This window comes from Rhamphochromis sp. 'chilingali' (assembly GCF_963969265.1).
Source record: "Rhamphochromis sp. 'chilingali' genome assembly, chromosome: 5".
NCBI classification, from domain to species: domain Eukaryota; kingdom Metazoa; phylum Chordata; class Actinopteri; order Cichliformes; family Cichlidae; genus Rhamphochromis; species Rhamphochromis sp. 'chilingali'.
In genome coordinates, this window is record NC_137932.1 from 42810266 (window position 1) to 42831720 (window position 21455).

The following is a 21455-nucleotide window of genomic DNA, read 5'->3' on the forward strand; positions in this document are numbered from 1 at the left end:
TTTAGTTTTATTTGCTCTGAAAGTTTTTGTCCTTAAAGTCCCCAAAGTAATTTTAGTATGTTTTATGTGAAATATTTTAAAAATACTCATCAACTCTTTTACTTGAAATAGGAAATAAACATTCAACATCAAGCATCTCAAGAAAATTATAATCAAAAACGTAATTGCCATAGTTACAATCAGCGCTGTATTTATTGCCAGTCTCCTTAAACTGTCAGTAATCTCTTGCATCAGTTACATTTTATTTAAATGTAACAAAGATCATATGTAACTTGAACTATATTATATTATATTATATTAGATTAGATTAGATTAGATTAGATTAGATTAGATTAGATTAGATTAGATTAGATTAGATTAGATGTTGTGTTACAGTGTATCTTTATGGGAAATGTTCAGCTAATAAATCATAAAAACAGTGTTTGTGAACATGCAAACTGACGGTTTCACTGGGATCTTATTTAGGGTCCAACAGTTGAATTAAGAAAAAACTGAAAATTTCCTGTTTTTCTGTCCTTCACCAACTGACTAAACCAACGGTCGATGTGATCCAAGAGCAGTTTCTCTCCTCTGGAGACTGTTGTTGTTCTGCTCCAGCAGTTTCTCATGTTTCTATTTTCCAGACCCTGAAGTTTCCTGATTTCACTGATGAGAGATGATACGACACAGGAGATCTGTGGGCATCAGAGTGACAGCAGGAACCACGGGGACACACTTATCAAAGGTAAATATCTAAGGTCGAGGCAGCTGAGAAATTAATATCAGTATTTAAGGAAAACGATATGATTTAGAAATGTTCTTGGAGTACCAGACTTTAATCTGAAAGATGCACAGGTATTATTCAACAGCATTATGAGTGGTGTAGGCTTTTTACTTTAATCTTTGTTTACCAGGATTTTTCTCTCTTCAGCTAAATCTTTAGTGGAATCGTCATGGAAACTGCAGTGACTTTCATCATCCTCATAAGGTAAGATGCTGCACAGAATAGTGAACTGTTCCTTTAACACTCACGTTTGTTCCACTGTTAGTAATGGTGGTTTGCTGCTGCTGCAGCTGCTGCACTGTTTGCTCAGTTCCCACCAGACAGACTTTCTCTTTTTCGATGGTTTTTGGCCCTGGGACCCGGCTGGTGGTGCATGTTGATGAAGAAGTGGCTGACTTTGATGCTGATGATGACCTTCTCAACCATCAAAACAAGTCAACAGGTACAGCTCCACTAGACAAACTGCACCACGGTCAGCACTGTGTTCGTATTCTGTTTGGATTTTGAGAGCTTCTCTTTAGAAACTAACAAAAACATGGAAACATAAAACAAGATGAAAGATCGTCTTTGTTTCTTTGTTTTTCCCTTTAGACCAGTATGTCAGGGGTTTAATTATCTGTAGGGGAGACCGGGGATAGTTGTAACATTTTTGACATTTCTGTCTGTAAATTGAAGCTCTTTTAAGGTAGTGGATTCAAAATGTAATGCAAAATCTGCTATTAAATAGTGCAGCTATTTTCTCTGCAGCACAATTACCCATTGCATGGTATGGCCTCAAACACAAAGAGTGAAATGTTACAATTAACCCCATAGTCTGGGTTAGTTGTAACATATCCTGGGGTGAAATGTAACACAATGAAATAAGGGTACTAACAAAACATTAACATGTAATCTTTGTTTATTCAACACATGAATGCACTTAGATCCATTTATGTAGCTGTGTGTGTGTGTGTGTGTGTGTGTGTGTGTGTGTGTGTGTGTGTGTGTGTGTGTGTGTGTGTGTGTGTGTGTGTGTGTGTGTGTGTGACAGAATGCAGAAATCTAGCTTTTGAACATATACCAACCCCCCAAAAAAGACAAATTATAAAATTTTCTGCAACTGAATATTTCATTAATTTTGGTTGGTCTTCCTTGAGTTTGGCCTCATTGGCTCAGTGGGCATTATAACCTACAGCTCTTGCACCAATTTTGAACATAACAATGAAGCTGAAAAAATGTAGCTGTTCACCAGCATCACAATTCCATTACTTTTTATCCTGGCTTACCTTGGTGTGGTTTGCAAAGTGCTTCAGAAAGATGAGGAAATCTGTTTCTTGCACCCATCCTGATTTATTTCCACTACCAGTACTTCCTACTGGTCCATCTCTGACACAGTGGTCTGCATAATGTATGTGTGGGAACACAAACAGTGGAGGAATTGTGTTGCCAATGGCATTAACCGCATATACAAATGCGACCAGTGAATCTCTCTCTGCTGATGTCGTTGCCCCAACTTGTTTAATATAAGTTAAAGTAATAGTGTGGTAAGTTGTAACATCTGCGTTATTGTTACAACTGACCCAGACTCCTATAGCCATGAACTAGCTAACATTACAGCCAACGGCTAAAACACTAGCACTAAAGACCTACACAGAATATATCCCCATAGACATACAAATAACATAATTTGAGTTTGATGAGTTTAACTGCAAAGCAGATAATGCTATTACAAATTGAAATAAAGTAGAAAAACGTACTTTTTGGCATACAAATTACTTTTTTTCGTGTTAAATTGTCTGTGTTTGACGAAATGTGCTGATTTTTCACATGTGATAGCAGAACTGAGTTGGGCATGCACAGGATGAGTCACATCATTTGAAACTTAGCCCTGATTGGAGAAATTGGAAGTGTTACAACTGACCCACGTTACAACTATCCCCGGTCTCCCCTATGTTGAGTCCAGGCCTCTCTGGACTTTAGAACTGAAAAACTAAGAATACAATGCCACGAATGGCTTGTTAAATATTTCAGATCATCAAACAACTTTTAATAGAAGACAAAGATAACCAGAGCAAATATAAAATGCAGTTTTTAGATGATGATTTCATTGAATAAGGGGAAAGAGTTATCCAAACCTACCTGCCACTGTGTGAAAAGAAATTTCCCCCTAAACTTAATAACTGCTTGTGCCATCGTTCAAGGTGTTGTGAAGGATTTTGCTCACTCTTACTTGTAGAAATACTTTAATTCAGCCACAATTGAGGTTTTCCAGCATGCACAGCCTGTTTAAGGTCACTTCAAAACATCTCAGTCTGATTTACGTCCAGATTTTGGCCACTTCAAAACTTCATTTTGGTTCTCTTTGGAGCCACAGATTCAGGGGTTGGACTTTGCGGTGAGTTTTGGATCCGGCTGCATAACCCAAGTCTGCGTGAGCTTCAGTTCACAAACTGATGACCAGAGATTCTCCTTCAGGAATTTCTGGTAGAGAGCAGAACTTACGGGTATGTCCAGGAAAGAAAATTGCCCTGAGGCAGCAAAAAAGCCCAAGACCATCACAAAGCAGCCCCGAGACATCACCCCCGCGTTTGAGTCTTCATAGGATTTTCTTTTTATGAAATGCTGTGGTAGTTTTACCCCAGATATAACAGAATACAAACCTTCCCAAAAGTTCGACTTTTGTCTCGAGAGTCCACTGAACACTTTCCCAAAAGTCTTACAGGTGTTGATGTTTTTATTGGAAAATTTGAGATGAGACTGGAAACCCCCCCATTTACAGCGGTCCAGGAGAGCTTTTTCCGGACGATCTGATATCCTCGTGTTGGTGTTGTTCCCTCGTCATCATAAATAATTTTGTTCCAGGTTCAACATTGCAAGTGACCACTCACCTTCTGCTGAACAAACGCCTTAAAAAAATCTACTTCACTTGCGAGAAGAGAAAGCGCCTCTGTAAGGACAATATGTATAATGCTTACTGTTTATGAAAGGAAAGTATCCTGAAATGCAAAGAATTCAAGTTCCTGGATCGGCGGACAGAAGCGGTTTCTCTTCTCGCAAGTGAAATTGACTTTTTTTAAGGCGGTATTTTTCAAAGGCACAAAAGGGGGACATCACAACAATGTGATTGGTCACTTGCAATGTTGAACCTGGAACAACATTTATTATGATGATGAGGGAACAACACCGACACTCGGATATCAGATCATCCGCTTTTTCCACCCTTCATAGATGGAAATAATCATTTTAAAACTATTTTGCTTTGACTTGGATAATCTTAAAATTTATGCAGCTTTGACCTTAAAAGATGTTTTAACATTAATCCCTGAGACAACATTGTTGAACTTTTTCAGTTGAGTAGCTACCACTTCCCCTACTTTATCTAATAAGGGAAGTTTGAGGGTCTGACACATGTAACTATGCAAAAAAGAAAACCCCATTAAAACTCAGGAAGGGGGCAGATACTTTTTCATGGCACTGTAGAAATCACAGTAAGCAGTACAAAGGCGCCTGTCTGGGATCTGATGTTTGTGTTGTTGTTTCAGTGCATTTTACCTAATAATGGAAGTTTGGAAATTCATCTAAAATATTAAACACATCCATACAGTTCTGCCATTTTCTTCTGTTAACATGGAAAAAAATACTACAATGTTCTTTGTTTCCAGGTTCCTCCAACACGCCGTCTATTCAGTTGTTGTCGTCCGTGCGGCTCTCTCAGCATCCACGATCTGCTCCCCTCCTGGTCTGCCTTCTGACTGGACTAACCTCTCCTCAGCAGCACATCCTGTGGGGCCTGAATGATATGGTGCTGACATCAGTACGCCCTGAGCGGCCATGGAAGAAGTCAAAGCGGGGCTACAGCGCCACCTCAGTGAGGGAGGTGTCAACGGCAGACTGGAGGCTCACATCTTCATACTGGTGTGGAACAACGCAAGGAGGGAAAATGTACAGACAGAAACTCTGCTCAGAGGCTGAGTAATGGCTTGGAGGCCACAGGTTCAATTCCTGGAATGACATTTAGGCGTCCTTGATCACGATTTGAGCTCATATTACTTAAACTCAGTATTTTTCTGATGGGAACGTTTATATAAGGTAAAACAAACAAACATAATTATGAGGAATAATTCATGAAACAATAAAACTGATGGTAAAATTGTATTATTACAATTGCTGTTTCTCAGATTCTCTGCTATGAAGGTGTAGAGAGGAAATCACAGCAAATAATTAAATGAATCCAAAGAAACCTTAAACTGGTATTCTTACTGGACATGATGGTCAGGCTGATATCTTCTGTTTGAATTTAATTAATGGGCAGCACAGTGGCACAGTGGTTAGCACTGTTGCCTGGGTTCAATTCCACCATCAGGCCGGGGTCTTTCTGTGTGGAGTTTGCATGTTCTCCCCGTGTTTGCGTGGGTTCCCTCCGGGTACTCCGGCTTCCTCCCACCATCCAAAGACATCCACTTTGTGGGGAAAGGTTCACTGAAAAATCTAAATTGCCCATAGCTGTGAATGTGAGTGCGAATGGTTGTCTGTCTCTGTGTCCCTGCGACAGACTGGCGACCTGTCCAGTGTGCACCCCGCCCCTCGCCCTATGACAGCTGGGATAGGCTCCAATCGGTAACAAATCCAGGCTTTTATACAGAAAGACACACGGTAACCTGAAGCACATATTTCATGTTTCATAGTCATATTTAGTGTGTTATTTAGCCGCAGCATGATGGAACAGTGGTTGTTGCATCACAGCAAGAAGGTCTCAAGTTTGATTCCACTGTGTAGCCAGAACTTTTATGTGTGGAGTTTGCGTGTTCCCCCGTGTCTGTGTGGTCCCATGCAATTAGTGAGGGTAGGTTAATTGGCTCTAAATTGCTCATGGGGGTGAGTGTGAATGGTTGTCTGTGTTAACCTGTCCAGGTTGTACCCCACCTCTCTCCCTGTGGTTTTCATGGTTCAAAGGAGAAAGGGCACGACTTCCACTTGCATTCTCTGGTTGCTTACCAAGTCCTCAGTGTGCCCCTAGCATGGGAAACTGTACATTTTAACACTGGATGACTTCACATGTAGTCTGTACTAAAAAGTTGTAACAAAAAATCAAAGCAATCGATTCTGTGATGTTGAAAACGTCACCGTGCTCTCTGATGCATTTTGTCCTAATCATTGTTGGAAATGTGAATGCAAGAATTGTTTTATATTATCTTTCTATAAATATGAAGAAAAGTGAACAGAAACTCTCAAAACGAAACCTTTGACCTTTCACCCCGAAGCCCGTGAGCTAACTGGTCAACACACTGGTCAGGTCAAACAACAGAACCTGGTCAGGAAAGTTCACTGACAGAGTATAAACGTGGATATACTCAAAGGCATGTTTGCATTTCTGAATTGAAATGCATGTAGATTTTTCTCTAACCAACAGATAATGCTCAGTGGGTTAACACAAATTACATTTTATTATTAGTCTTTTATTTATCCAGGTAAAAATCTCATTGAGATTAGAAATCTTATTTTGAAGAAAGATCTGTCATCATGGCAACAGAAGTCAAAAATAAACCATATAAGTACATAGCATTTATATTTGTTTTATATTTATATGTTATTTTTTATTTTTTTACATAATTGATTTACAATCAGGTTGCACTGACTCTGTGTAATATCCTGAACTTAACCCATTCCAGCCTCCTCTTTCCTCTTTCTGATTCTAAATCTTTCCAAGGAATTCTATTATATTGAAAGCGACACTTGAATTTAGACGCCATGATAGCATTTTCACACTAGAATTCTCTATTTTATTTAAAAGTAGAAAGAGTATGACGAACAAAACGTGTGTATGATGAGCACACTCATTTGTCACCAAAAGAAATACCAGAAAATACCAGAATACCGTCAACACTGCATCCGTCTGTCCTCCAAACGTCTTTGGCTGACAGCAAAGGTGTGGAAAGAAGACCAGAAGCAATGAGTGATTCATATCCTTTACTGTACATGTGATGCAAAACCCTGCCTGAAACATCCTGCAGCAAAAGTTCATTCAAACAGACCTCAGATCAGCTGAGCAGCTGTTACAGAGTCCTGCAGGATTCAAACTCCCTGTTTGCTTCTTCAATCTGATGTGATCAAAGGAAGTTAAATAATACATGCAAAGATACACGTGTAACAGCTCAGACTGTTACACTGTCACTTTATATGTCAGCTGTCAGAATCTTTAAAAAAAGGTACAATTATACTCAAACACAAAACAAATACCATTTACAGTTGTAGCCCCACCCACTTCAACCCCACCCTGCAAATCTCTAACAGGCTAGATAAATAGAAGCAAAATGTTCATGTTCTTACAGAAGCGTATAGATATAAATCAAATATACAGTTACATGCGTTCACCGTGACTGCTAGTTATCCAGTGTGTTCCGTCTGGCAAGAAGCTTTAAACACCTGTGCTCAGGTAAACGTGGCATCCAGCTGTGACACATCTGTCCAACGGAAAACTCGTGCTTTAACTGAATGGTTTAAAGAGGAACCAAATCACAAACTGAAATTCAAATCCAAAATATATGTTTTGTGACTCACAGTCTGAAACTGCAGGTTTGATATTTCCTTTTTAATGATTCATTACTTCCCATGTAACCATGTGAAAACCCGGGTGAGTGGTCTGAATTGAAGAGAATGATTTGATGCATAAATGCAAATATATTTTTTATCTAAATAAAATATGGGACAGCGATTAGACAGACTGTTGAATTTATGAGATGGTAAGCTTGTGATCAGCATGTCCATCCATTCATCAGTTTTCATCAATTGTGGGAGCAGTGTTGGTTACAGCTGTGGTTCCTCTTTAAAAAAGAAAAGCCCTTCAGGAACAAATGTGCTCCTCTTCATAATCTAGGATTTTGTATGGTGGCTGAGACAGAACACAAAGCAGAGACCTTTAGGCAGCTGTAAACACCACAGTTTACTGCTTAATGAGACTTTACTGCATCTCTTCACGTTTCTTCTTAAAGTGCTTTAAAATGAGATTCTTTTAACTCAGTTCTGAAAAGAATTGAGTCAAAAGAATCAAAAGATAGCTAAATCACATACCAGATATATGCATTGCTTCAACATATTAATATTATTTACAAATTTGATATATAATGACGTTCATCCAGCCTGGTGTGCTGCAGACATAATTAGCTTCTTTTAAAATAAAAGATTTGATCCTAAAATCAGCAGGGCGTCTGTGTGGGTGATTTAACCGCTGAGAATCAAAGCTGTGAGATATTAGCTTTAGTTATCTTCCAGACATGATGCTGTGATGCAGGTTTGCTGTTTGCAAAGTGAAAACGTCTCGATAAAGTAGAGACTGGACTGGTTTTATGTGAAGCGGTTCACTGTGGACTGAGCTCTCTGCTGAGAAACAACTGGAGGCGGATTCAACTGTAGATGATGTCATTCAGATGCAGTTAAGCATCCTTCTTTCACTTTCAGAAGCACAGTGAGAGAATACTGCATCATTCACCTTACGCTAATGGATGCAGCTTACGAACCAAGCTTGCTAGTGTCAGCTGATACATGAGCTATCCACCCTCTCATCTATTCAAAAAACCAACGTCGTGTCCATTCTTCATATGCAGTACAAGAAAACTGCTTGCCTGCAGTGAGACAAGGAACGAATGCAGAAAACAATGAAGTAAGAGGCATCCCGGCTTGGACATCTTGGCAAGGCTCTCCATGATTTTTCGGAGATCGTGGCCTTGCTATCAGATGCTGATAAACAACATCTGAAGCAGCCAGTTCATCGCGAGCCTGTAGCTCCTGACCAGCCTCACTCAGTGATTAAGCAAACAAATGAATTGCTCTGTGTGAGCATATGTGCGGTCAGTTAAGAGGAATTTCCTGCACTGGCTCGTGATAAATTCAGGACTTGTTGACTAATGAGCTGTGGTGTCGTGAGTGGACATTGGACACATCAAACAAAATGTTTGAGAAACCGCTCGGTAGCCAATGTAGTGTTCTTACAAACTCCTCTAACATCTCCAAAACCTCACAGCGATTAACTACTGTGGAACCAGCAAACAGTATAATGTTTCCTGCTAGGTAGCATACACTGTTGGCTGGCTTAAAGTGCTTGCTTGTGTTTTCTCAGACTTTCTGTTGGTTCTGTCTTGGCCACCATAACTTTAAGTGTAAATGTAAATTGGATCTTTCTTGTCTCATCTCATTTTCTTTCAGATCTGCATCTTTTCATTTCATTTTGGAAGCCCCTGTACAAAAAGAGGTAGAACGTGTGGTTTTAGATCGGATGAAAGGGGTTTATTTTCCACGAAGGTCAAATTTGGTATATTTGGGAGCTTAAACACTGAACATGTTTCTTAGCGAGTCGAGCAGTAAAATTGTTAGTAATAACTTGTCTAAAACCAAACTACAGTATGTACAGTGCAAATAAGATCGCATCGTCACTGCTGATAAAGTGTAAACAACACAACGTTTTACGAGAAGATCACAAACACGAGTTACTTACCTGAACGCTACACACTGGAGGAACTCTATTTACTCATACAGCTGCGTAATCACGGCAGCGGGTGTCGGCGGTAAATAGTAAAAAGGATTAAAAAACTCAGAGTTTTACAGCAACATGAAAGTCTGAAGCGTCTGAGCGCGCATGCTAAAAAAAGGGATGCAGAAGAAGAAGAAAAAGCCGAGAAATGAAGCTGCGCTCTCTCTCCTTGTCCATGAATAAAGAGCATCCGTTCATGCAGGTGAGCGCCAAGTCATTGTGTACGTTTAATAAAATACAATCAGTCTCTGTCCTGAGCATCACAGGAAAAGTCCGCTTTCTGTGTCAGGAGAAGAAGAAGCCCAAACATAATACTCAAGTCTCAGTTTGTCCCAGAGCAGGACTTAAAGGAAAAGATCAGCATGGATTTCAGTTTCATGTTTTTGTGTTAAGTATGGAGGAAATTCCACCTACACCTGCCAACAGACAGAAAGCATGAACATTAAACCTGGGATAGGATAGAAATAATTGATTATTGCCTCTTTGTGGAAATTGAACGAATTCCTTTTTCTTTTCAATTAGATTGTTAAATGTTTAGCTGCAGTAAAGGTCGGCCTGCGGTGCCACTCAGTTAGGGAATCCATACATTATCTGAATGTTGGACTTGAACTTGATTTTGTTAAACCCAAGCTGTGGTGCAAATCTAAATCACAGCAGGCACAATCACAATCTAGGCCCACAAACAGTCAGCTCTTTGCCAGATCTCACCCAAATGTTACCACAGAAACGCTAAAGAAAAGAAACAGAGTCAAAATTTGATCCTAATTCCTCAGGTACCGGATACATTCATCAAGCCCACATGATAGCAGTCCAAGTCTGTTTACGAGATCTGGGCTGTTAAGTCTGAAGGTGGTGGAAAGTGGACTTAAAGCTAGCTGCTTCTTTATTGCCAGTATTATGCTATGCTAAGCTAACTGTAGGACATGTGAGTCATAGTCAAATTTAGCAAAAGTGTTTGGTGCAAAATGTTGTAATGTCCCTTTAATGTGGGAGTCTGCAAAGACCAAAATAAATGTTTGCAGCAAAAATGAAGCACTTTTTTCCTCCCTGAAGAAAACCTGTCGTTTATTTCTCCGGCGATTAACCTCTTTGATGTTAGATGCAGATTTTGTAGGTGAATCTGGGTTATTAAAAACTCTGTATTAATAAACTGCTCAGTCAATAACTGCATTTAGTTGCAGTAATCCAGAAACTTTCTGGGTGTTAGTTTTTACTTTTCTAATGTGTGCTCCATTAAAATTTACTTTGAACGCCACAGTGGCCTATTTCTGAAGTTTCCCCAAATCTCTACAACTGAGATAGTAAGTGCAGAGTTAGCAGAGTTAAAAATACTCCTCAATTCATCCTGTCAGAAATGAGCTATTCATCCGTCCCCCACACCCCCACCCAAAAAACACTTTCTTCAAATCTGCTAACTTCTGTAAGCCTGACACTAGGTAAGCATATACTGCCTGTAGCAGATGAAAACATAAAGATTTTGAACATTAAAAAATAATACATTTAAAAAGAAATACAAAAAACAGCAGAAAACAGTTTTGAGTTCTGAGTTTTTTGCATATATGGATAACTTTTACATACGTTCACCTTTTTATTTGAAATGTTAGCCATGTTTAATATTAACAGCTCAAACTGTAACATATTACAGAAAATAACAAAAAATAAGAACTTAAAAAATAATAGCTCCCTTTTGATACCGGTTGTAAGTAAGAAGGTGTGATAACAGACGCCATCGTCCAGTGTCACTGATCGAGTGCTTCATTTTGGTTGTAAACACACACGTCACTGGTTCATTTCTGTGGTAAGACAAATAAATTGTAGCTCTTACGAGTTATTTTATTATTCGAATTTTTTCCAAATATGTTGAGTCTTTGCAAAAATATATTGAGTCTTGCTGATGTGCTGAATAATTCAGAGCTACTTGATGAAGTGCTGCAGTGGGTGAGCTAAATGCTAACACACCCTCCAGTCCAAATGTGCACGGCCTTGATAACTGCTCCCCAGCATGCTGGTTATTTGTCACTGACTTAGCTTAACACGTCCACTGTCTCAGTGAAAATGAGCAAACAAGCTCGACAGTGCTGCTGAGATTGAAGTGCTTAACAGACAATTCACATTTATTACATTTCTTGTGTTTTTAGTCAACCCTCACATAAACGAGTGCTGATGGGGGAAATTATTTTTACTTCTCCTAAATAATCGAAGGCCTTTATACTTTTATACTAAAAAACAGAAGATAAAACACCTGCCCATCTTCAGAAATGTCCAGCGACCCCTCCATGAATCCGTATCTGTTAGCATGTAAGCCAAAGAGATCCCAGACGTGTGGTGATGCGGGTTAAATGTGAGCTGCAGATTTTGGGTTTACTGTAATTTGGTCCAAATAAGTTCATTTAGCTGCTGAAAGCTGAACGTTTTTTACTTCTGTGTGAAACTGAAGCAGAGTCGAGAATTTTTTTAATTTTGCCATGTGATCACTGGCAGTGGGTGGTCTTACTGGTAGGCTCCGCCCCAGATGTGAAGCCATTGCTGAGGTTGTTGGGACTCGGGGGTGAGTCCAGTGTGGGTGTGGCCCCAACTCTGGGGGTTGGCTCTATGACAGAGCAGCTTTTCTGCGGCGGCCGGGGTTGGACCAGCATGCTTTTAGGGATTACAGATACTTGTCGCAGCCCATCAGCGCGCAGTGGCGGTCTGGTGGGGATGGGCCCTGCGGGTGTGACATCAGAGCTGGGTAGTTTGGGGCTGTGTGGAGGAGAGGGGCTGAGGGCGTTTGGGTCAGCAGACTTCGATTCAACTTCCTGTGGCAACTGCTGGTCAGGAGGTGGAGCCTCTTTGTCTTTTTGGGTGGAGCATGCAGACTCAGGAGGCGGGTCCTGCTGCATGCTGCTCTGCCTGGAAGCCCCTGAACCTGGAATGTCACAGCTGTCTGTGCGACGCCGCGAACCTTCATGCATCCGACTTGTGGCCACGACAGCTTTCATGGCCGCCTGTCAGCACACAGAACAGTGAGTGAGCATTCAGGATCTTTTAAAAGTCTTTAAAGCAGATTTGTCAACTATGTTGAGTTGATATTTGCTTTCAGCTTCCTCTTCCCTGTTAAATATGTTTCTCTATTACCCTGTCCTGTAATTTCAATAAATTCAAAATGCCATGTAGAAAAAATATGATTTTGTTACCAACTGCCCGCTCGAATGTAAATCCTGTGATTGTTGAATTTACATTTTTATGCTGCACCCAGGCTCACCAGAGCCAGCTTTACTAAGATCTTTACTGACCTCATTCATGAAGTTTGAATCATCTGAAAGCCAACTCTTGGTGGGTGGAATCTGGAGCCCCGGTGAAGTTTCACCTGCAGTTTAACTAGTCTATGTGTGTGTATATAAAAGTTTAGGCCACATAGTATACAGGTGCAGATGCTCTGAGCAGATTTCATTTTGGGCTTTATGTACAAGAGTCATTCCCTAGTTTATCTCCCAAAATGTCAACTCAAATCTTAAAATGACAGAAAAGTCTTCTATGACCTTTGATGCCCACAAAACCAATCACTGTGAAATGAAACTATGACAAAGGACCAGCCTTAAGTTTGCGTCGAGCGTTGAACTCCTGTAGTTTCCTCTGGGTAGTATCCATATGAGAGAACCGGGCAGCTTTGCCCAGCACCCAGGGGTGCTGCAGGGCCTCCCGGACACTGAGGCGCTTGTGAGGGTCGAGGACAATCAGCTTACTGACCTGCGGACAAATCAGACAGGACAAACCGAGGCCTTCAAACAAGTCCAAGTCCAATCTATGAATAAATGTTAAGATTCAAGATGTAGAATCAGGCTCATGTGAATTATCAAGTCATTCACTTCATTCTGAATTCAAATCACACCAAGAAATGGATCTTTAGTCATCCAGAGGTAAAGGCCAAGACAATTTAGTGTGTCAAGTCATTCCATAAATCTCAATATCATTTCAAACAAGTCTCCACTCAAGTCAAGTCTAGTTTTAGTTTAGCATAAGCTTTAGTCGTGTTAGTCGACACCAACCAAAGATCCAACATGTACCAAGCCGTCCAAAAACAGCATCACAAATATACATCCAAGTCCAAAGTGATTCCAGACAAGTTAATATAAAGTGTGAAGTCCCAGTGATGTCACCAATCCCAGTCAATGCCCAGTATAAAGTCTTTCAGGTCAGTTTAAGTTTCTACTACGCTGTCCTGGGCAGCGAGAGTTTAAAACATGTCTGAGAGCTTTAAAATAAAGTGTGAGGTCCTGCACTTCTTCACATTTAACATAAATAATAATGTCAAATCATTGGTGTAACTCACCAGATCCTTAGCATTGAGGGAGACCTCGTCCCACCACGGAGAAACAAACTCATAGTCACAGTTGAGGATGCGACTATACATGTACTGATCCCCTCTTGGGTCGAAGAAGGGCTCAAACCCACAGAGTCTGGGGAAACAAACCAAAGGAAAGAGTCTAGGAAAGGACGCTTATTTTGCCACATCCCTTCTAGATGAGAAACCACAGCAGTGTGTCGGTCTCAGATCCATTTGAAGGCAGCATTAAAAGCTTAATTGCTGTCTGAGGAAAGCAGATAAACAGGATGCAGACTTTCACATTATGTCATTGTGTTAAATGGCTGTCATGAATCAGATGGGCCATAAAACTTATATACTGATGAGAGTGAGTCAGCGATGAATATTTTAGTATATATGTGTGAGTGTACGCTTGGACTGGCAGCAAGGTGTTAATGGACTCACAGGATGTAGAGGATCACGCCCACCGACCACATGTCCACCTCAGGGCCGTAGGCATTTCCCCGCAGGATCTCTGGAGCTGCAAGCAGAGGAGTCTGTTAGACAGCAGATGGCTGACAGAAGCTCTAACAGAGAGTTTTTGAAATCCCACAGAGAACACGCCACAGGGAACGCCTTACTGCCCACTCGCATATATCACTGCAACGCAGGTGAATAAACACATCTACTACTGATACTACACCTACTACAGCAACATCTACAGACACCATCCAGAGCGTCAGCTGCCATATCGTCACCACTTTAACTTTCCCCACACCTCAAAGTGCTGCTCATTGGCTGTTACTACACCACCAAGTCCTGCTGCTGTGCCATGTCGTATCACTGAGATTAAAGGTCCCACACTATGCTGGAGTGTTTGAGTCTTCCTCAAACACGATGTGCTGCTGTGGGAGAGACACCATCCAGTCATTCTGTGTTTGGTCCTAAAAATCTGGTGTTTAAACAGAAATCCTCTCTGGATGGTGTTACATGTCCAGTACTACCGTGAGCAACACTGCAGTCGTTTTTGAGGATGTACTAATTAACTGACAACATTGTCAAAAATAGAAGCATCCTGCTCAGAGCAATGCTGAAAAATAATTTTAACGTTGTAACTTCTCATTATCTGGTTGTCCTTCAGCCTTCAGCCGATTAGAAGGATCACAGTGAAAATTGAGAATTTTCACATGACACTCGTAGCACTTCTCCATCACTCTTCTCTCATTCACTCGTTTATGCTTCTTTGCAGTAGTTTGTGTTGTCCTGTTTGTTGTTTCTGTGAGCTGAGTCTTATTTTTGCCATCGACTGTTTGCTCTGAGCCCGGGCTGGTCGCAGCAGATGGCAGCCCCACCCTGAGCCTTTTTCTGCTGGAAGTTTCTTCCTATTAAAAGGCAAATTTTTCTCTCTCTGATTGCCAAGTGCTGTTTATATCGGATCGTTTGACTATTTTGTGCTGTAGGCTTTCAACCTACAGTACAAAGGACTTTGAGATGACTAATGTTGTGTGATTGGAGGCCATATAGATAAGAATACAGTGAGCTTAAGTGAATGTGGTATTCATAGCTACGCTACACCAATTTTTGTACTCACCGCAATACCCCGGAGTACCGCAGACTGTCTTCATGGTCACCTGGTCATCTACGATTTTTGAAAGACCAAAGTCAGCTGTAAAAGAAGAGAATATTTTCTTTCATTCAGACTGAAGCGAGATAAAAACCTTGTAATGCATTTGTTTTGTTCAGTTTCCTGTTTCTATATTAAGAGAAATGAGGGGGTGAAGCAGTGGAGGTGGAGGAAAATGTGTTTTTCTGCAGGCAAGTCTCTGAACTAAAGGAAGGTGTTGGTGGAGAAGAGTTTCACTCGAAAGGATCGGAGGCTTCCATCTGTATCTGTTAGCCGAGGGCTCGCTGGCCATCTGGACGCAGGAGCTCCTCCAAAAATGAACCAAATTCTGAGCCAACAATATGTTTCTGTGAGTTTTTACCTCTCGGACTAAACAAGCTCGAAATATGATGCAGTCACAAGTTTAATGCCTCAAATGCAGCCAAAGACACTGAAGGTTGAGCTGTATGCAAAACCTCAGTTTAAGACTGATGCTAAATCTGTATGCAAATGTTTGGGCTCTCACAGCAAACTCCAGTGTTCATGCATATTTTCAGGGCCACAAGATGACCGCGGTTTGTGGTTATTTTAAGAATGCTGATTTTTATTTTACATACAGTATAAGCACAATAGGAGCTGACATAATTGAGATGATAGGAGCAGATTTGAAAACAGTCTTTAGGGCAGTTACTGACATGTTATTTGCAAATGTTTAAAATTGAAGTAAACAAAGCAATAATTTCCTGTTGTTATGAGCCAGGAAACGAGTTTTGTTTTACTTTCATGTGTTTTAGATCATCGATGTCTCATCACAGTCATACTCGGCATTTCCAAACTGCACTGTTTCACCACTGATGATAACAGACAGCGTGGTCGATAATAACAGAAAAATATTTTCCACAACTTGTGTTGGAACATGATAAACTTGTCATTTCATTCTGTTGTATTCAGATGTGGAGGGTATGTAGAGAGTTTGTTACCTATCTTCAGCGGAGCATCCAGAGACAGGTCGGCGTACAGCAGGTTCTCTGGTTTAAGGTCACGATGCACAACACCGTTCTCATGTAAATACTAAAGCACAGAGAAGAAAAGCATGAAAAACGTGGGAAAGATGATCCAGTTGTTGCCTCATCAAGCGGAAACTTCCTGGACTGAAAAATGAAGCCAGAGCTTAAGTGCATTTACTCTAATGGCCACTTGAAGCTTGAGGCTGGTCCAAAAGCGAGTCAGTCCCCATGGACTCCCAATTTAAAATCCCCAACTTTGCAGCAAAAATAAACACGTTTCTAGCCTTAGAACTGGAATAGAGCCCAATATCAAAACTTTATCAAGGCGTAGTTTGCATCACAGGGCCATGGCCTCATCTCTTGACTATTCTTGTGGTGATGGTGCCTTTTACAGCATTTTAGTGCAATTATCTGGTAAATAACAAAACGGTGTACTGTTGATTATTCTAAAGGACCAGGTTTTTTTTGTATGTTATTTACAAATAAAGACAAGCAATCTAGCTGAAAGGGTGTTTTTCTTGTTTCCACAGACGCGCTCTTGTTTTTCTTTCCACAGTGACACACAGTGCTTGTTCATAGGGCGATCTTTGATTGTTGGGATTACCTCTGTATCATTATAGGGTCTTTACCCTGCAATATAAAGCATCTCAGGGTAAATGTTGTTGTGATTTGGCACTATATAAATGAAATTAAATAGATTATAACAGCTAGATGTGCTTTGTTGCTTGGTTTGGAGACAGTGGCACTTTAAAAAGACGGGAAACTGAGCTGGAGGTGGCTACGGTGAAGATTTTCCAAAGAGCTGGATGGACAGCATTAGGAATGAGTACATCAGAGGAACAGCTCAGGTTGAGCAGCAAAGATGTGCGTAGGAGAGATGGTTTATATATAGGACAAAGGATGTTGAAGATTGAGCTGCCAAACAGGAGGAAAAGAGCCACAGAGAAGGTTCACGTTACGGCTTGATGTTGAATCACAAAATCAGTTGCTGACATTGTGAGGAAGTCAAAGAGCCTCCTTCATGCTGGTGAAGGTGTGGGGTTGTAATTCAGAACAGGCAGACGGGCTCTGTGTCGTTTTCCACTTCTGCTTTTAAATATGGATTTCTTTTTATATTTTGTTTCTAACTTCAAACACAACCTTGTAGGGTCTTTACTCAGATGCTGAGAATCTGCTGTTATAGCTGTTGCTGTGTTCAGGGGCTGCGGGATGTTTCTGTGCTACAGATTAATGCCACTCACATCACATACAACAAATACAACAGTACTGTAATCCTGCCGCCCCCCCACACACACACACACACACATACACATAAAGGGGCGTATGTTTCTCTTGTAGATGTAGGTCAGCTGTGGTCAGTGTGTGCGAGTGTGTGCGTGCGTTAATCCTCTCTGGTTTTAATCTGTTCAGCAGCAGGATGGAAGCAGCTGTTACATAAGAGACCTGCAGCCACTGCACGCTGCTGCCATGTGCAACAACACTGATACCAGCAACACCTGCAACTAAATCAACCACGGCTACAGCAACTCCTGCAACTAAACAGGGTAATTTATGCAATTAATAATGTCACTTGCTATATATATAAATTACTGTAACTATGCCAACCACTGCAACTCATGCCGTACCTCCTACTAGACATGTCAATTACTGGCACTAAAACAAACCTGGTAACTACAGCAACGTATGTGACTTTAAATTAGCCAGCTATGTAACCAAGCAACCCAAAACACTTGCAGCTAAATCTAATCTATTGCTACAGCAGTAAGCCTGGTACCAAAAATCGCAAATCCTGCCAAAGCAGCAACACCTGCAAGTAAAGAATTAAAACCTTGCAAATATAGCAACAACTTCTGCAGCTAAACCAACAAACAAACAACCTCCTCCCACAGCTAAACATGGTCGTTACCACAACTCATTCAACCTTTGCAACTACAGCAATACCTCCAACTGAGCCATGCTCAGAAACTATATCTATATATTAGGGGTGCAACGATATTCGTATCGATATTGAACCGTTCGATACAGTGCTTTCGGTTCGGTACGCATATGTATCGAACAATACAACATTTGTAATTTATTTTATCAACTTTCCTTCTGACGATGCTGTCTGTGTTGAGCGCTCAGTGAATCTGTGTTCGACTACTCCGCCTAGGCTGCACTGTCGAGCGCAGATCCACTGAGCGCTCAACACAGACAGCATAGTCAGAAGGAAGAGCGCAGGGCACCTCCCCCACCCTCCCCCACCCTCATTCAGATCTGGCGTTTGGAATTATTTTGGTTTTCATGTGACGTATGACCCTGAAGGTAAGCGCGTCATGGACTAAAGTAAAACAGTATGTTGGATGTGCCATGCAATGCTCAATTACATGGGTGGGAACTAGTGTGTTAGCGCAGTTAGCTCGTTAACGTGTTGGCCGTCTAGCCCCATGCACGGGGCGATCGGCGGTAGCTCGTTAACGGAGATTTGCCGTGTTGTGGCGTTAAGGTCATTTCAACGAGATTAACCTGAAAGCACTAGTGGGAACACAACGAATATGACTGCACATTTACACCGACATCATCCTAGTGCAAAGACAAAAACAACAAGCATGCTACTAACTTTAGCCGAGTCATTTAGACAGCTGTTAGCACATGATTCTCCTTATGCTGCTGAGAATATAGCCCAGAAGAAGCGGATAGTATAGCTTTTATTTTGGAAAGAGCCATTTCTCTGTAATAAACTCTCTTTTCCAAAGATGAGTGATTCCTCAATCAGATACAGGGCTCGCAATATCGCTAGCCCGACGTCCTGGAGCTAGCGATTTTTTCAGTCGGGCTACCAAAATCTATCTCTTCCCTGCCCGTCCGGCTATTGTAGGAAAAATATATGTCAATGCTTTTGCATTCTTTCAGAAATGTAGCTGGGTAATTATGTCATTGGCATCGGTGAGCCACTGTCAATATGTGACATATTGAAATCGTGTTTGAATTTGCGCTTGTTTTTTGCTTTCACTTTGCAATCGTGCAAACTGTGTATAGAGAGCGACAGCACTGATCTGTGAGTGATGATAATTTGTGCACCAATTCCTCTGACATCGTCTTATTAATCGTTAGCTTACTATGCAAACATGACAAGTGAAATCTCACGCAGCTTAAACATGTGAGAGGTTGATCGCGCAGAGAATCGCTGAGCTTATGTGAGTGTGTGTGTAAAAGCAGCAGTTCTGCTGAGCCAAATAAGACAGGTCAGGGTGAAGAAGTGACAGCCAAAGAAAAGCTTACCACAAAACGGAAAAGTTATGACAAATCAGACTATAAGGCAAAAAGAAAGTGCAGCTTTATGGTTTCATGGACAAAAGAATTTCTGTGGCTGCAATATGACGAGCTAAATAACCAGGGCTGCACATAAGTGGTCCGCAGGTGCGCATTCGCTGTCAAAATAAAAAACACGCACAAGGGTTAGGGTTAAATTTAAAAACTGTACTTTTGAGTTAAAATATATATTTATAATTTTAATAAATGACAAATTAAAAAGGCATGAACATTTTTTTGTATCGAAAAAATATCGAACTGTGACACCAAAGTATCGAACCAAACCGAACCGTGAATTTTGTGTATCGTTGCACCCCCTATATATATATATATATATATATATATATATATATATATATATATATATATATATATATGTATATATATATATATATATATCTAGTGGGCTACTGGAACAAGAAGGCAAGGGACGAAAAAAGGAGGAGATAGAAGCCACTGACATAAAGACAAGAAAGCTCCTTACCATGCATGGAGGGTTTCACCCCAAGTCCAGCACCCTGAGGCTGTACGCTAAGCGGAAGGAAGGGGGCCGGGGACTGGTGAGTGTCAGCACCACAGTCCAGGATGAGACAACGAACATCCAAGAATACATTGGGAAGATGGCCCCAACTGACCGAGTGCTCAGTGAATACCTCAGGCAGCAGAAACCCAAGAAAGAGGAGGGAGACGAGGAACCATCATGGAAGGACAGGCCCCTGCACGGTATGTACCACCGGCAGATAGAGGAGGTGGCTGATATCCAGAAATCCTACCAGTGGCTGGACAAAGCTGGACTGAAAGACAGCACAGAGGCACTAATCATGGCGGCACAAGAACAAGCTCTGAGTACAAGATCCATAGAGGCTGGGGTCTATCACACCAGGCAAGACCCCAGGTGCAGGCTGTGTAAAGATGCCCCAGAGACAATCCAGCACATAACAGCAGGGTGCAAGATGCTAGCAGGCAAGGCATACATGGAACGCCATAACCAAGTGGCCGGCATAGTGTACAGGAACATCTGTGCCGAGTATAACCTGGAAGTCCCGAGGTCAAAATGGGAGATGCCCCCAAGGGTGGTGGAGAATGACCGAGCTAAGATCCTGTGGGACTTCCAGATACAGACGGACAAAATGGTGGTGGCTAACCAACCGGACATAGTGGTGGTAGACAAACAGAAGAAGACGGCCGTAGTGATCGATGTAGCGGTTCCGAATGACAGCAACATCAGGAAGAAGGAACACGAGAAGCTGGAGAAATACCAAGGGCTCAGAGAAGAGCTCGAGAGGATGTGGAGGGTGAAGGTAACGGTGGTCCCCGTGGTAATCGGAGCACTAGGTGCGGTGACTCCCAAGCTAGGCGAGTGGCTCCAGCAGATCCCGGGAACAACAGTGGAGATCTCTGTCCAGAAGAGCGCAGTCCTGGGAACAGCTAAGATACTGCGCAGGACCCTCAAGCTCCCAGGCCTCTGGTAGAGGACCCGAGCTTGAAGGATAAACCGCCCGTAGGGGCGTGCTGGGTGTTTAAAATTATCTCAACAGTATGTTTATACATCAACAGTATAAACACATCAACACCTGTGTTGGGTCCCCTGAGTTTGCCTTGACAGGCAGACACGCCTCCCAGCCTGAGTGTGTTTTGCATTATGCTTACAGAAAGAACCGCAGCTGCAACAAAAAGCTTCAGACGATCATCAAAAGATTGGGATGTCTCATGCTGGCGATAATGACATGTTATTATGATTCACTCGCTTCTTTAATCAGCTCATTCTGTGTGTCTGTGTTCAGTACAGTGTTGTATAAGCATGTCAGTGAATGCTTCTTGGTTTTGTATTAAGCATAGCACGCTGACCTTTAAATATGATTTCTTTGCCACTTCAACATTTGATCAAATCTGTTGAGAAACAGGAAGATTGTGATTCATCAGTTGGAGGAGGGCTCACGCCTACACGAGGAAAAAAATCCTCTTCTGAATGGCAAGATAGCAGACTCCTGTTAGAGCCGTATAAT

General features: G+C 41.5%; 1 protein-coding gene across 1 annotated transcript in view; it reads right to left on the reverse strand.

Annotated features, from left to right (window-relative positions):
• Nucleotides 1-11492: 11492 nt before the first annotated feature.
• Nucleotides 11493-21455, reverse strand: part of LOC308397570 (calcium/calmodulin-dependent protein kinase type IV-like) — a 19395-nt gene continuing 9432 nt past the window's right edge. Inside the window, exons 6-11 of the mRNA XM_080883539.1 lie at nt 16132-16222; nt 15140-15214; nt 14014-14089; nt 13576-13702; nt 12840-12992; nt 11493-12250 (exon numbers count right to left, since the gene is read on the reverse strand). Coding sequence (XP_080739665.1) covers nt 11738-12250; nt 12840-12992; nt 13576-13702; nt 14014-14089; nt 15140-15214; nt 16132-16222 — 1035 coding nt within the window. The 3' untranslated portion in view covers nt 11493-11737. The remainder of the gene's footprint in view (nt 12251-12839; nt 12993-13575; nt 13703-14013; nt 14090-15139; nt 15215-16131; nt 16223-21455) is intronic.